The following is a 15,379-nucleotide window of genomic DNA, read 5'->3' as shown; positions in this document are numbered from 1 at the left end:
AGTGTCTGCAGCGCTTAGTGCGGACACAACCGTAATATCAGCAGTAGCTCGCGTCTTCTGTCTGTTTACTTGAATATTCCAGAGCCGCAAAATAATATTTGGAAGATGACATTACGGAAAAGTGTATTTATATATAATATATCAGTGTTCGGAAGCGAATAACAGCTCTCTGTATGCTATTCCCCTTCTGTGTTTGCTCTAGATGGGGTACTTAAGGTAAAAACATATTACCTCATGCATCATAATAACAAAGCAAGGCTGACGTCATAAGTCTGCAACAAATAGCCCTTGTAATTCATTGAGTCTTATAGGGCTTCTGATTTGGGATTTTTTTTTTTATTTGCAAACAATAAAATAAACATATCAAAGTCTTTTCATAATTGTAAACTTTATTTACATTTCACATTTATTCAGAAATAGTTGCAATACTTTGGAATGGACAGTGCTCTCTAAATATGTAAAAACATACAATATGAAAATATTTGGTTACATAAAAGATTAATACATAAATAAGTACACTGGATTCAATAACAATACAAAGGACAAAATACATATGAAAATATTTACTATAGCCTCATGTGTCAAAGAACCAGTGTTAAACTGAATGGGCGCATTTGTTAGTTTGTAAAATCTCACACTGGATGACACTTACGGGGAAAAAAGACTATATTTTAAACTAAAAGACAGATAGGCCTACTTTGAGCAAAATAACTGCATTAGGAACTACTGTTTTTGTCTTAGATATCAGCAGGCATCACTCCTCGCCCATCAACAAGCTGCTAAAGGTGGATTCGCAAAATCTTTTTTCTCTCTTTCCGCCTCCTTCCTGCTCAAGTTGGCCTGTGTATCTAAAGTTGTAGTATCCAAGGATGCCCACCCGACTGACGCATTGTCCTGACAGGACCCTCTCTTCCCTTTACTGTTCCGTGAGGAATCTTTTTTCACTCGCTCCCCAGATGGCTGACTAGTGGGTGTGCTTCTTCTTCTCCAGCTGTGAATATAAGTGAGAGTGACGCTTCCACCATGCCCTACATGTGTGGAAAATACAGAGACAGAGACAGAAATGTGACAAAATACAGAGAAATTAAAATTAATAAAAATGTTTAGATAGATAGATAGATAGATAGACAGACAGTTATGTTATAATATTTGATAGTTATAATATTTGATATTTTCTTCTATTATACAGATGTTTTTATTATTGTTGTATGTATATATGCTTTGGCAATATTGTATTATTTACAGTCATGCCAATAAAGAAATTTTGAATTGAATTGAATTGATAGACAGACAAGCAGACAGACAGACAGACAGACAGACAGACAGATAGATAGATAGATAGATAGATAGATAGATAGATAGATAGATAGATAGATAGACAAGCAGATAGATAGATAGATAGATAGACAAGCAGATAGATAGATAGACAAGCAGAACGACAGACAGACAGACGGAAAGATGATAGATAGATAGATAGATAGATAGATAGATAGATAGATAGATAGATAGATAGATAGATAGATAGATAGATAGATAGATAGATAGATAGAGATAGACAAGCAGAAAGACAGACAGACAAGCAGAAAGACAGACATATAGACAGATAATAGATAGATAGATAGATAGATAGATAGATAGATAGATAGATAGATAGATAGATAGATAGACAAGCAGAAAGACAGACATATAGACAGATGATAGATAGATAGATAGATAGATAGATAGATAGATAGATAGATAGATAGATAGATAGATAGATAGATAGACAAGCAGAGAGATAGACAAAATAGATAGATAGATAGATAGATAGATAGATAGATAGATAGATAGATAGATAGATAGATAGATAGATAGATAGATAGATAGACAAGCAGATAGATAGATAGACAAGCAGATAGATAGATAGACAAGCAGATAGATAGATAGACAAGCAGAACGACAGACAGACAGACGGATAGATGATAGATAGATAGATAGATAGATAGATAGATAGATAGATAGATAGATAGATAGATAGATAGATAGATAGATAGATAGATAGATAGATAGATAGACAAGCAGAAAGACAGACAGACAAGCAGAAAGACAGATGATAGATAGATAGATAGATAGATAGATAGATAGATAGATAGATAGATAGATAGATAGATAGATAGATAGATAGACAAGCAGAAAGACAGACATATAGACAGATGATAGATAGATAGATAGATAGATAGATAGATAGATAGATAGATAGATAGATAGATAGATAGATAGATAGATAGATAGATAGATAGATAGACAAGCAGAAAGACAGACATATAGACAGATGATAGATAGATAGATAGATAGATAGATAGACAAGCAGAGAGATAGACAAAATAGATCGATAGATAGACAAAATAGATCGATAGATAGATAGATAGACAAAATAGAGATAGACAAGCAGAAAGATAGACATATAGACATATAGACAGATGATAGATAGATAGATAGATAGATAGATAGATAGATAGATAGATAGATAGATAGATAGATAGATAGATAGATAGATAGATAGATAGATAGATAGATAGATAGATCTAACAGTAATCTAATCATTTAGCTCCTGACCATAAGAATCACTTCCACTTATGCTCCTTCCTCTCCTTCTCTCTCCATCTTTTCCTCTCAAGCACAGGAGAACATAGACGTCCTCCCTGAAGTCACGGTTCATGATCTGGTAGATGAAGGGGTTTATCATGCAGTGGGACTTGGCAAAAATAGTAGGGATGAGAGTGACCTCTGGCCTCAGGATGGACACAAGATGTGACTGGTGTTCATCCATTCCTCCATGTGCAGAACCCACAGATGAACTGGATCCATGATGCCCTACTGAATGGGAATGATCTGAAGTCATGTTCTTCCAGGTACCAAAAGCATCTCTGAAGTGTTCTGAAGAGGTCCAGTTAATGAGGAAGGGAAACCCAAAGACGTCAGAGAACCCTCCGCCATGGCCGACGGCTGCTCCCGATATTCCGCGCGGGAGAGGTGTTCCTCCGTCTTCCCCGAGGTGCTCTTCTCTGGCAGTCAAAGCAGAGTAGAGCGAAACAATAGCATAGGGGGTCCAGGCAATCAGAAATGAGGAACACACCACTGCTGCTATCTGCAACGGAAAGTTTCAGAAACTGTGTACCGTCATACAAGGAGGAAATGAGAAATTGTATGTGAGTCATGAAAAACAGAAATTTGAATAGAAAATGTGGAGGTAAAAGCAGGGGAGACATCCGTTGTAAGCTCTGTGATGAAAACAGCAGGGCTATTTATAGTTGTTTTTTATTTTTTTAAGTCTCTTTTTATTTTTATGGTATTTTCAACTTAATTTGATCTTTGTCCGTTTTAGTTTTTTTTAGTGTTTTAAGGCCTTCAAAGCTGTGCTAACTGGTATCATTTAAAATTTTTAATAGTGTTAAAATTCTCAGCATAGTTATTTAGAGGCATTTTTAGACGATCACAACTACCTTTTCATACCAACTGTAAAGCAAGCAGGTTGTCAAGGTATACCATATATCACACATCAAAAACAAAAATTAATTTGTAGCCTTTTTTTCATTTATTTAATTTAGTTCCATTTGTTTCACAGTAATTTATTTATCTATTATTTTATTTATTTTTATGTGAACATTAACTCCAAAAAATAATGTGTTGGCTCAACAACAACAACAAAAAAATAACGCAACAGTTTGCATCAATTTTTTTTAGTTATGACAAGTTTGAGTGAATTTACGTTCAACCAAAAAGCTACAATGAGTTAGAGGAACTTAATTTGTAGCATAAACACAAATTTTTAAGTTGATTACTTAGAAAAAATTAAGTCAAACCAAGTACCAGAGTTGTAGCCCTGGAACCAATTAATCTTATATATTTCAGTTCAAATCAACAGCTATCATAGCACATACAAACCTAACTTATTTAACATGCATATTTATTTTAAGATATTACTGTCACTGGCATCAGTGCAGTCATTGCTCATAGAGTCAATGTAGTGTTTACCTTCATGTATCTACTCCTCAGCACAATGGTAACCACAAAAACTTTGAAACACCTTTAAATGTCAAACATAACAGCATTGAACACTAACAGGTCTCTCCCTTCACTAAAGACAAATGAATTAACACTTAATTTCAACATTTATTCTCCTCAACTAGAAATCCACTGCCTAATTTCTGAAGTTATCAAGACAATTTCATTAAGTTACTACAACCATTTTTTTTAAAGCCAATTAATGCAGATATTTGAGTTTAAATTACAGATGATATTAAAGGTGCTAAAAAGGATCTTTTCATCGACTGAGAAACCAAAGACTGTTACTGAGTTTTTGAAATGAGCGCATGCGTAAGAACAACCCCCCTCCTTTCGAGGGAACGCCTCCCAAAACTCGTGCACGAGTATTGGAACACGAGTGTTTACCACCGGCATTCGCTGTGTCGTGTTAGTGGATTCATTATGTCGGACTCACCGCAGGTAACTCATAATCTGCAGTTGTTACTCCTGTCTCCTGACAAAAACATTGCATGCGGTGCCTGTGGAGTGTGGAAAGTTACTGGAGCGCACGTCTCTCACAAGGAACGTCATGGCAGTGATTGATGAGCCAGAGGGCCAATCGTTTACGCGATCATCGCGTAAACGATTGGCTGATGTTTTTAAGGCCCTACCTTGTGCACAGATTATGTATATTAATAATATTCCTTTCAGTGCACCTAATAAATAGTCTTTTATCAGTTAGTAAAGACAGTTTCAAGTAATATTGCAAAAATGTATAAAACAAAACATCCTCTTTAGCACCTTTAAGTTGATGCAATGATCAACATTATTATATCAACAGAACTTTAGAAAATAATGTTACAATAAATTAATAAAAAAACAATAAATTAGAATTTTTAACTTGCAACTCTGCATTTATTTAAAGGTCCCGTTCTTCGTGATCCCATGTTTCAAACTTTAGTTAGTGTGTAATGTTGTTGTTAGAGTGTAAATAAAATCTGTAAAATTTTAAAGCTCAAAGTTCAATGCCAAGCGAGATATTTTATTTAACAGAAGTCGCCTACATCAAACGGCCAGTTTGGACTACATCCCTCTACTTCCTTCTTTAATGACGTCACTAAAACCGTTTTTTGACTAACCTCCACCCACAGGAATACACAAGAGTTGCGTTTGTAGAGTGTGTTTGTCGCCATGTCATAGAAACGTTGTTATTTTCATCCCGCAGTCCAATCACCTTTGTTTGGCCTTCCCAGGGACGCTGTACTTAGAGATCAATGGTTACAATTTATGTTTAACTCGTTCCCGAAAATTATAATTGTGGTATCCTTACTGCAATAGTTAATGTTGGACTGCAGTGCACATAATGGCCACAAGAGGGGACTATGTTTATGTATATGGCTGTTTTCCGTATGAGGTACTCTTCTGAGTGAGTGCTAACGTTGTACATTTTCTGTCGCTGCTTGTGGAGATTAAAGAGTTCAGTCTCTCGGGAATTATTGTCTTTTGTGTTCATTCGGCACAACACCACAATAATCCACATGTAAAACTATGTGCAGCACACGTTATGGTAAGAGGCGTGACCTTTCCGGGCAAGGAGCGCTAAGCTGCTGTCGAATCACAACACAGGAACCACTGGCACAATCAGAACTCGTTACGTATTTCTGAAGGAGGGACTTCATAGAACAAGGAAGTCATCAGCCCGTTTTTATGACAGTGGAAACAGCGGTATACAGATAAGTAAATTATGTGAAAAATACTGTGTTTTTTTACACGCGAAACATGAACACATGTTATATTGCACACTATAAATACAATCAAAGCTTAAAAAAACACGAAAAACGGGACCTTTAAGTTGTGGTAACAGGTCCAGTGAATTACTTTTAAGAGTGCAATACACTTTCATGGCATTTAATAACAATTTTACGTTTTGGCAAATTGATGGCGAATTCATAGGAATTTGTACAATCTCATTCATAAATTTTTTTACAACCTGCTTACTACAAACCACTAAGAGTTAGGTTTAGGACCTTCATAATTACTTTTTTTCTCTCAAAAATGTGTTTTCGTACAAATCAAATTGTATGATTTCTTACGAAATTGTCCACTCGTAAAATATGTCTGAGAAGAGGATCCTTTCCAAAGGTATTATGGATGATGAGCTTGTACCTTTGTCAGCCGAAGATCTTTGCTGTTGTGAGTAACATTGGATGAAGGGATTGAAGCCAATAAACGACCAGACCAATACACCTGAAATCACACAACACTGTAGCAACACTTTAATTCACCTTAATGGTTCTTCATTCAACATTTGGATTAAACTGTCAAATAACAATTGATCGTAAACATCACATTTTTAAATGATCTTGACATGTCTTGAAATGTCTTCATTGTTTTATAATCCTTATTAATACTGATAATCTCTACTGTTTAACTCACCCTGATGATAATAGCAAGGTATGAAGCGATGATAGTGAGGGTGGGAACTGCAAAGCAGAGTAACAGGATCAGGAAAATATAGACTCTATCATTGAGGGATGACTTCATCCTCCACCTGTGGCCACAGGAATCAATGCATGAACACATCAACACATATTTTCTGTGCTGTGGGCAAGTTCAGCTGGTTTGTGGGTAAAATAACTTTGAGCTGGTTTATAGTGAAAGCCTTTTGAAAGCCCTAGAGAATGCATTCTGAAAACACCAACAAATCACTGGGGAAATGGTTAGCAACCCCTTTACAGTGCTATGGTTCATTACCAGTTTATGGTGCAGCTGGTTCCAAACGGTTCTGGGCCATAACTACCAAACCCAAACACGGGAAGTGAGGCCCAGAACAATGTATAGATCCACACCAGAGCGACAGACAGAGAGGCATGTTTTCTCTCAATCCACTGACCTGAGAAAAGGGAAAAGGTACATTAGTAATCATCTAAAAGCTTGCTTGATGGCTCCATTGTTTGCTGCAAAGGACTGAAATGTACTGGTATTATTGCATCAATTGTCACACCCTGATTCTGTTAGCTTAGAGAAAGATACGCAGTCCATCCGAAATAGAGATCTCTGTTTTGCACTGAAAATGCATAAACTATACGCGCAATATACATTCAAGTAGGGAGGCAAATTGTAATTCGCAAATGTATTGCAATAAATTTCTCCAATCGCAAATCAGCTTAAGCAATCTCATTTTCTCAGCAGATGCTCTGTTCTCTCTCTCTGCCTGAAAAAAAAAAATGCTGTTGAATGATTTTTTGGGAAAAATTTCAAAAACAAATAAATCTGCAAGCAGCAATTATCGGGGTTCAAGAGCTTTAAGAGCTATTAGTCTGTAACCATCTCCATCATAGATGGAAAAGACCAAACAGCCAATACAGGCAATTTACTATAGGAAATATATGGTTTTTAAAGCTTTTTAACAGTTATCGAGGTTGAGCCAAAAACCTAGTACTAGTTCGCCAAAGTTGGTTTTTGAAATAATCTCCAATATTTAACGAATGCTTTGCTGGACAGCGGCAGTCCTAATGCACGAACACACCAAGCATTTTATCCGTCTTGAGCCAAGGATTTCAACAATACACGACACTTGAGCTTATGCGTAATGGTTTAGGAGTTATGAGCGATTTCATGCTTTTGTCCAACAATGACAACCAAATTCTGCAATTTCATCCTGCTGTGAAAATTAATAACCGGGTAGGCCTTAATTGAACCTTAATCTTAGTAATGTACAAGAATTCTAACTGATGTACAAAATCTAAACAAAATTACACTTCAAACAATAAAATAGGGAGAATTACCATATCGAACGCTACAGATCTTGAAGCAGCGGTCGAGGGAGATCAGGCAGGTGGTGATGAGAGACCCAATACCAAAAACAAAGCCCTGCATCCCATACCACATACATCCTGTTTCCCCAAAAATCCATGCATGAGACAGACTAAAAGAGACAAAATAGGAAGAAAAACAATTTTCTTTTAGAACACTAACAGAATCCTGAGCACAGCAAATCCAAAAATATCCAGAAGAACTATATATTTAATATGCTCACATTCTGCAGTTATAAGGGTTTTTCTGAGTTTATATTCACTAAGACTACACTTTACCTGTTTCTTAAAAACTTAGGTTATGTTGTATATGTATAGGCTATATACAAACCCGATTCCAAAAAAGTTGGAGCACTGTACAAATTGTGAATAAAAAAGGAATGCAATAATTTACAAATCTCATAAACTTATATTTTATTCACAATAGAATATAGATGACATATCAAATGTTGAAAGTGAGACATTTTGAAATGTCACGCCAAATATTGGCTCATTTTGGATTTCATGAGAGCTACACATTCCAAAAAAGTTGGGACAGGTAGCAATAAGAGGCCGGAAAAGTTAAATGTACATATAAGGAACAGCTGGAAGAACCAATTTGCAACTTATTAGGTCAATTGGCAACATGATTGGCTATAAAAAAGAGCCTCTCAGAGTGGCAGTGTCTCTCTGAAGTCAAGATGGGCAGAGGATCACCAATTCCCCCAATGCTGCAGCGAAAAATAGTGTAGCAACTAGCAATATCAGAAAGGAGTTTCTCAGAGAAAAATTGCAAAGAGTTTGAAGTTATCATCTACAGTGCATAATCTCATCCAAGGATTCAGAGAATCTGGAACAATCTCTGTGTGTAAGGGTCAAGGCCGGAAAACCATACTGGATGCCCGTGATCTTCAGGCCCTTAGATGGCACTGCATCACATACAGGAATGGAAATCACAACATGGGCTCAGGAATACTTCCAGAAAACATTGTTGGTGAACACAATCCGCCGTGCCATTCACCGTTGCCAGCTAAAAATCTATAGGTCAAAAAAGAAGACATATCTAAACATGATCCAGAAGCGCAGGCATTTTCTCTGGGCCAAGGCTCATTTAAAATGGACCGTGGCAAAGTGGAAAACTGTTCTGTGGTCAGACGAATCAAAATTTGAATTTCTTTTTGGAAAACTGGGATGCCATGTCATCCGGACTAAAGAGGACAAGGACAACCCAAGTTGTTATCAGTGCTCAGTTCAGAAGCCTGCATCTCTGATGGTATGGGGTTGCATGAGTGCGTGTGGCATGGGCAGCTTACACATCTGGAAAGGCACCATCAATGCTGAAAGGTATATCCAAGTTCTAGAACAACATATGCTCCCATCCAGACGTCGTATCTTTCAGGTAAGACCTTACATTTTCCAACATGACAAGTCCAGCAGTCCAGATCTTTCACCCATAGAAAACATTTGGCGCATCATTAAGAGGAAGATGCGACAAAGAAGACCTAAGACAGTTGAGCAACTAGAAGCCTGTATTAGACAAGAATGGGACAACATTCCTATTCCTAAACTTGAGCAACTTGTCTCTTCAGTCCCCAGACGTTTGCAGACTGTTATAAAAAGAAGAGGGGATGCCACACAGTGGTAAACATGGCCTTGTCCCAACTTTTTGAGAAGTGTTGATGCCATGAAATTTAAAATCAACTTATTTTCCCCTTAAAATGATACATTTTCTCAGTTTAAACATTTTATGTCCTCTATGATGTATTCTGAATAAAATATTGAAATTTTAAACTTCCACATCATTGCATTCTGTTTTTATTCACAATTTGTACAGTGTCCCAACTTTTTTGGAATCGGGTTTGTAAGTCCACAAGCTAAAAAATCAGGCATGATGATTTTTATCCACATACTGTATTGACCCAAGATTGCAGATGCCCAAAGATTTTTCTCTTCATTTTAAAAGTGAGACCTGTTTGGCCCCTTGAGAATCCATTTCAAATTCTTTTGCTTGAGATTTCAAAGGATTTGTTTTCTTTTTCCTCAGAAATCTAACGTATAAAGTATTTAGACAGGAATTAAATATATAAAGACATGAATTAAATGAAGCAATAAAACTGATTCTAGAGTACATCTAAAGTGTTTTCCCTTGACCAAATGTCCCTGTTAAATCCTCTCTGAAATCAAATCAGATCAATATTATTCCTTGTGTAGTTGTTCTACATTATGCAACAGCATCATCAATGGCTTATATTCGGACTGTCAATCTTCTTTCTTAACCAACACAATATTTTGACCTTGACTGACACTCACACACTCCAGAAGATACGGAGGGATAATAACAAGAGCGAGTGATGCAGACAATGTCATAGACTAATACAGGCTTTAGCAAAGAGGAGCTTTTATATACTTACAATGTACGCGACTGACATGCCAAGTAAACTTATTTTAACCCTTCAAAATACATGTTAAAATCATGCTCTATGTAAATGTTCCTTCTAAAATTGCACTCAGTACAGTCAGTTGCAGTACCTTGAGATGATGATACATGGCGCCCCCAGCAGGCTGTAGCCGAAATCACAAACAGCCAGATTGATTGTCATCAGCTCGTGCGCTCTGAGCTTCTTTCTCCTCTGACCATAAACCACCAATACCAGCCCATTCCCAACCACAGACACCACACCTGGGACAGAAATGTAGATCATAGTGTCAGCTGTCATCTAATGGGGCGTTCACACTTCACACCAGATGCGAATGAAGCGTTAAAGGGATAGTTCACCCAAAAATGAAAATTTGATGTTTATCTGCTTACCCCCAGGGCATCCAAGATGTAGGTGACTTTGTTTCTTCAGTAGAACACAAATGATGATTTTTAACTCCAACCGTTGCCGTCTGTCAGTCTTATAATGCGTGTCTATGGTAACACAATTTATAACAGTCAATAAACATGCACAGACAAATCCAAATTAAACCCTGCGGCTCGTGACGACACACTGATGTCCTAAGACACGAAACGATCGGTTTGTGCGAGAAACCGAACAGTATTTATATTATTTTTTACCTCTAATACGCCACTATGTCCAACTGCATTCAGCACTCGCTTAGTGAGGTCTGATCGCGCTCTGACAACGACAGTGATGTCTTGCGCATATACTTCAATGAGTGCCAGACATCACTGCCGTTGTCAGAGCGCGATCAGACCTCACTAAGCGAGTGCTGAATGCAGTTGGACATAGTGGCGTATTAGAGGTAAAAAATAATATAAATACTGTTCGGTTTCTCGCACAAACCGATTGTTTCGTGTCTTAGGACATCAGTGTGTCGTCACGAGCCGCAGGGTTTAATTTGGATTTGTCTGTGCATGTTTATTGACTCTTATAAATTGTGTTACCATTGACTCACATGATAAGACTGACAGACCGCAACGGTTGGAGTTAAAAATCATCATTTGTGTTTTACTGAAGAAACAAAGTCATCTACATCTTGGATGCCCTGGGGGTAAGCAGATAAACATCAAATTTAAATTTTTGGGTGAACTATCCCTTTAAGTGCGAGTGATTTACATGTTAAGTCAATACAAAGACGCGAATAGACATCCTGTGGCGCGGATTGAGAGTTTCGGGACGTTTGACGCGCGTAATGCGTGATTCGCACAAATCGCGCACATTGAAAAATCTGAACGCGATTTATTTGCGCAAGTCGCGTCTGGTGTGAACCCTGCGTGAATAAATCTAAATAAGTTGGACGCTTGAACATTTTGAGTTTACTCGCTTCATTCGCACGTGAAATCACAACAGACGCGAATTCGCGTCATGAGAGGGGCTCTCCCGCTCCTTTAAATATGTGTCCCAGATTCTTGTATGTACGTATGAACATAACTAGTTAAATTAAACATTTATTTAATGGGACAATCTAATATTTTACAGAAAGGTTTTTAAAAGTAAAAAAAAAAAAATTATGAATGTATAATTTATGTTTCTTTTTAATGAACCACTGTTTTTTAGTGTAACAATTTTATGTTCCATTCCAGTAAAATTACTCATCAGTCTCATCTGGACAAGCAGACTTACCAAACACTGCCAGAAAACATTTATTTTACATAAAGCAAAACAAAACATGATATATATAGTGTTACCATTTATTGATGCGCCTCATATGCTTTTTTGAATATTACTTTTCATGTAGTGTGTTATATAGCTTGTTTGTGAATGTAAAAGTCAGCAAAGTTTCAAAGTGCACGATAAATGGAGTCATTTTCTCCCAAAAGAAAGAACTGATTCTCAACTGCCTAAAACGAGTCTTTAGTAACTTAAGTCTTCCTGCACAAACCTATGTAGGTTTGTAACGAATTTGCATAATTGCCAGCCTATGGTCTTCAATGACTCCCTGGGAAGAACATCTATTTTGCCTTGCCCTCAAAGATAGTTGTAGCTGAGGCCTGGAAGAGTTTGGTTCGTGTTGTCGACATTTCAAGAAGACACTGTTTTCTGTGCTACGAAAACAAAACAAAACAAAACAAGAAAACACTGAGGAAGCCTCCTGGGCTGAAATTCAGATATGGTAAAGGGTGTTTAGTTTCCGACATGCGCCATAAGCGGTAGAGCAATCGCAACAGACTGGGCCATCTGACCAATCAGAGCAGGCGCTCAAAAAGGAGGAGTTTAGAGAGATCTGAATTTGAGATACTGAGAATAGAGGCAATGTCCCTTTAAGACAAGACAGTCATTTCACATCTTTGAAACACCTCTTGGGTTTTTAAATGCAGCTCCTATCTCTTTGAATGGGGAAACATCAAATTCTCTGTTTGCCAAGCTTTCGATTGAATTTCATATTTGAAATGAAATCTGACAACAACTATCTCATAAATTTTGTTTCTAAACGCTTGAATCATGACAAAAATGTGCATCCGCAGCCCTAAATGCGCATCTCGTGTCTCATTTCGGAGGCACGAGTCTGACTGTTTCTATAGGAACCGGAGCTATAGTCTTTGATAGAGTGCTGCAATTTATGCAATGAGAAAATTAAAGTGTTCTATTTATCTTGAATGTATGTAAACTAGGGCTGTTCAACGATAACCATGGTTATCGTGTACAAAATAAGAGTCTGTGTGTTTGTTTTGTGTATAATTATTATGTATATATAAATACACACACATCCATGTATATATTTAAGAAATATAAGCATGTATGTATAAATATATAAATATATTTATATTTTTATATATTTAAATTATATACAAATGTAAATATTTGTATAGAAATATAAGATATTTTTCTTAAATATATACATGTATGTGTGTATATTTATATGTACATAATAATTATACACAAAACAAACACACATATATTACGTAAACACAGACTCTTATTTTGTACACGATAACCACGGTTATCGTTGAACAGCCCTAATGTAAGCCTATTATACGAGACCTCCAAAACAAAATTAGTAACCTTTAAAAAATATAATTAATAATAAAAATAAAAGAGACTGGACATTAGAAGCATTTGTGGTCTTGCTAATTTTGCTAAAGCCCGCTATATATTAAACAATAATAATATAAAAGGTATCTTCAAAATAATAATATAGCATTAATAATGACATAGAAACAGATAACAGACCTGCAATGATGAGGAAGATGGCTATGCTGAGGTCAGCGGATGAAGATAGTTGTGAGCGGAAGGCATGAGGGACAGAGGACGGGACAGAGATAGACCCCATCCATGAGCCATTCACTCTCTTAGACATGAACTAACAGAGACATAGAAAGGAAAAGACAGAGACATAATGAGACAGTGCTGCTGTGCCCAGAAACGATGAAATCCATTAACTAAAATGATGGACTTACGTGAAAATCAAACAAATCTATGAAAAATACAGTCGCATATTCAAACATGAGTATTAAAGCTCATGTTCTGATACTGGCTTTATGTTTGGGACTTTAAAGGGATAGTTCACCCAAAAATGAAAATTCTGTCATCATTTACTCCCCCTCAAGTTGCCCCCCATTGATCACCACAGTCATTTTTTTCCTACTATGGAAGTTAATGGGGGGGCGAGATCTGCTTGGTTACAAACATTCTTCCAAATATCTTCCTTTGTGTTCAGCAGAACAAAGACATTTATACAGGTTTGGAACAACTTGAGGGGGAGTAAATGATGACAGAATTTTCATTCTATCCCTTTAAGACCATAATAATTTTTGTATAAAAATAATAGTAGAATAGTTCAAAATGAACCTGTTTTTCGCTTTAAATTAATTTAAATATTTCAAAACACAGTTTCGAAGCATTTATCCTCTGTTGCGTGACTGTTGAAGCATGTTTTCAAATTATTATAAAATAAAAATATTAATTGGATACCTAAATGTTTGAGATATTAACTGGGCCTTGTGATAAAAGGCTAAATAACCAAGAAAATTATTGAAAATTTTTATGTGTGGCATTTAAAACAGTATCACTTTACAGTAATGTTCTATAACATTAGTTAGACATCATAAACTAACATGAACAATCAAGGAACAATATTTTTTAAATATAATTTTTTTAAAGATATTTTATTATAATTTTATAATTATTTAATTAAAAAAAATATATTTATAAATATACCTTTCTTCACTGTTAGTTCCTTTTATAATTTCTATTTTAATATATAAATATGTCTTATTAAAATTAGAAATGGATATTAACAGATAAATAAATGCTGTAATTATCGCATTATTTCAATAAATAGTGTTGATGTATAGCTTGTGTTACTAAAAACATTCTCACTTAGAAAATATCCATGTAGAAAACTATAAAAAATGTTCAAGTATGATGTGTTATTTCACTGAAGCTTGCTGAGTCCAACATAATTCAAACTATTTCATAATTTAAATTCAGAATTCTTTAAAGTATCAAATAAAATATGGTCACATTTGAGCAAAGGACAAGGTGAAATTTTTTTACTCACCTTCCTCTTTGTCAATCACCTCTTCTTTGTTTATTTCTGTCTTTTTCAGCCTGCCGCTCTCAGTTAATCTCAAAGTAAAATGCTCGCTTTTCAGTCTTAAGCCTCTTTTGTTTCTGTTGCTCTCTGTTTATACGGCAGGAGCGAATCAATTTCGCTGTGGTCAATCTGGCAGAGGACCATCAGGATTCAACAGTAACCCTCCCTTCCTTTTGAACACCCCCACCTTTCTCTTCATGAGCACCTCTAACTTCCTCTCATCCCTCTTTTACACTCCTTAGCAGTTTACCTCTGCGATTAGAGGATGCCACGGATGGAAGTTGGGTTTTACAGACAATGGGAGGCGTAAATTATGTTTTAGTGAGATGAAAGAACATCATGGCAGACATAGCACTTGCTATAAGATTAATAATCTGTGTATGTGTGAGAGAGAGAGGGGTGAACCTTGCATATGAAAGAGTAAATGTGCAAGCATAACAGCCATCTGAACAAAGCAGCAACTAAAGTCTCTTAATCCTCTATCCGCATTCTTATCAACAGAATTGAACCGCTTTAAAATACACACACACACATAAATGCAAAAGCACCATAAATCCCACAATCCTAGAATGTCTCAAGGCTAAATTATGAGTCAACTA

The 15,379-nt window shown here is 36.2% G+C and overlaps 1 protein-coding gene across 1 annotated transcript; it reads right to left on the bottom strand.

Annotated features, from left to right (window-relative positions):
• Positions 1–425: 425 nt before the first annotated feature.
• Positions 426–13,541, bottom strand: opn9 (opsin 9). The gene is made up of 8 exons (XM_067401760.1): positions 13,415–13,541; positions 10,329–10,479; positions 7,794–7,933; positions 6,760–6,898; positions 6,442–6,556; positions 6,172–6,252; positions 2,596–3,127; positions 426–1,028 (listed from the first exon to the last, which is right to left on the bottom strand). Exons 1-8 carry the CDS (start codon positions 13,539–13,541, stop codon positions 769–771), a joined length of 1,545 nt encoding a protein of 514 aa, XP_067257861.1. The 3' UTR covers positions 426–768.
• Between the last annotated feature and the right edge of the window lie 1,838 nt (positions 13,542–15,379).

The sequence above is a fragment of the Chanodichthys erythropterus genome, chromosome 2 (genome assembly GCF_024489055.1).
Source record: "Chanodichthys erythropterus isolate Z2021 chromosome 2, ASM2448905v1, whole genome shotgun sequence".
In the NCBI taxonomy this organism is placed as follows: Eukaryota; Metazoa; Chordata; class Actinopteri; order Cypriniformes; family Xenocyprididae; genus Chanodichthys; species Chanodichthys erythropterus.
The sequence above is the reverse complement of the archived record's forward strand: the minus strand, read 5'-3'. Positions and strand labels throughout refer to the sequence as shown.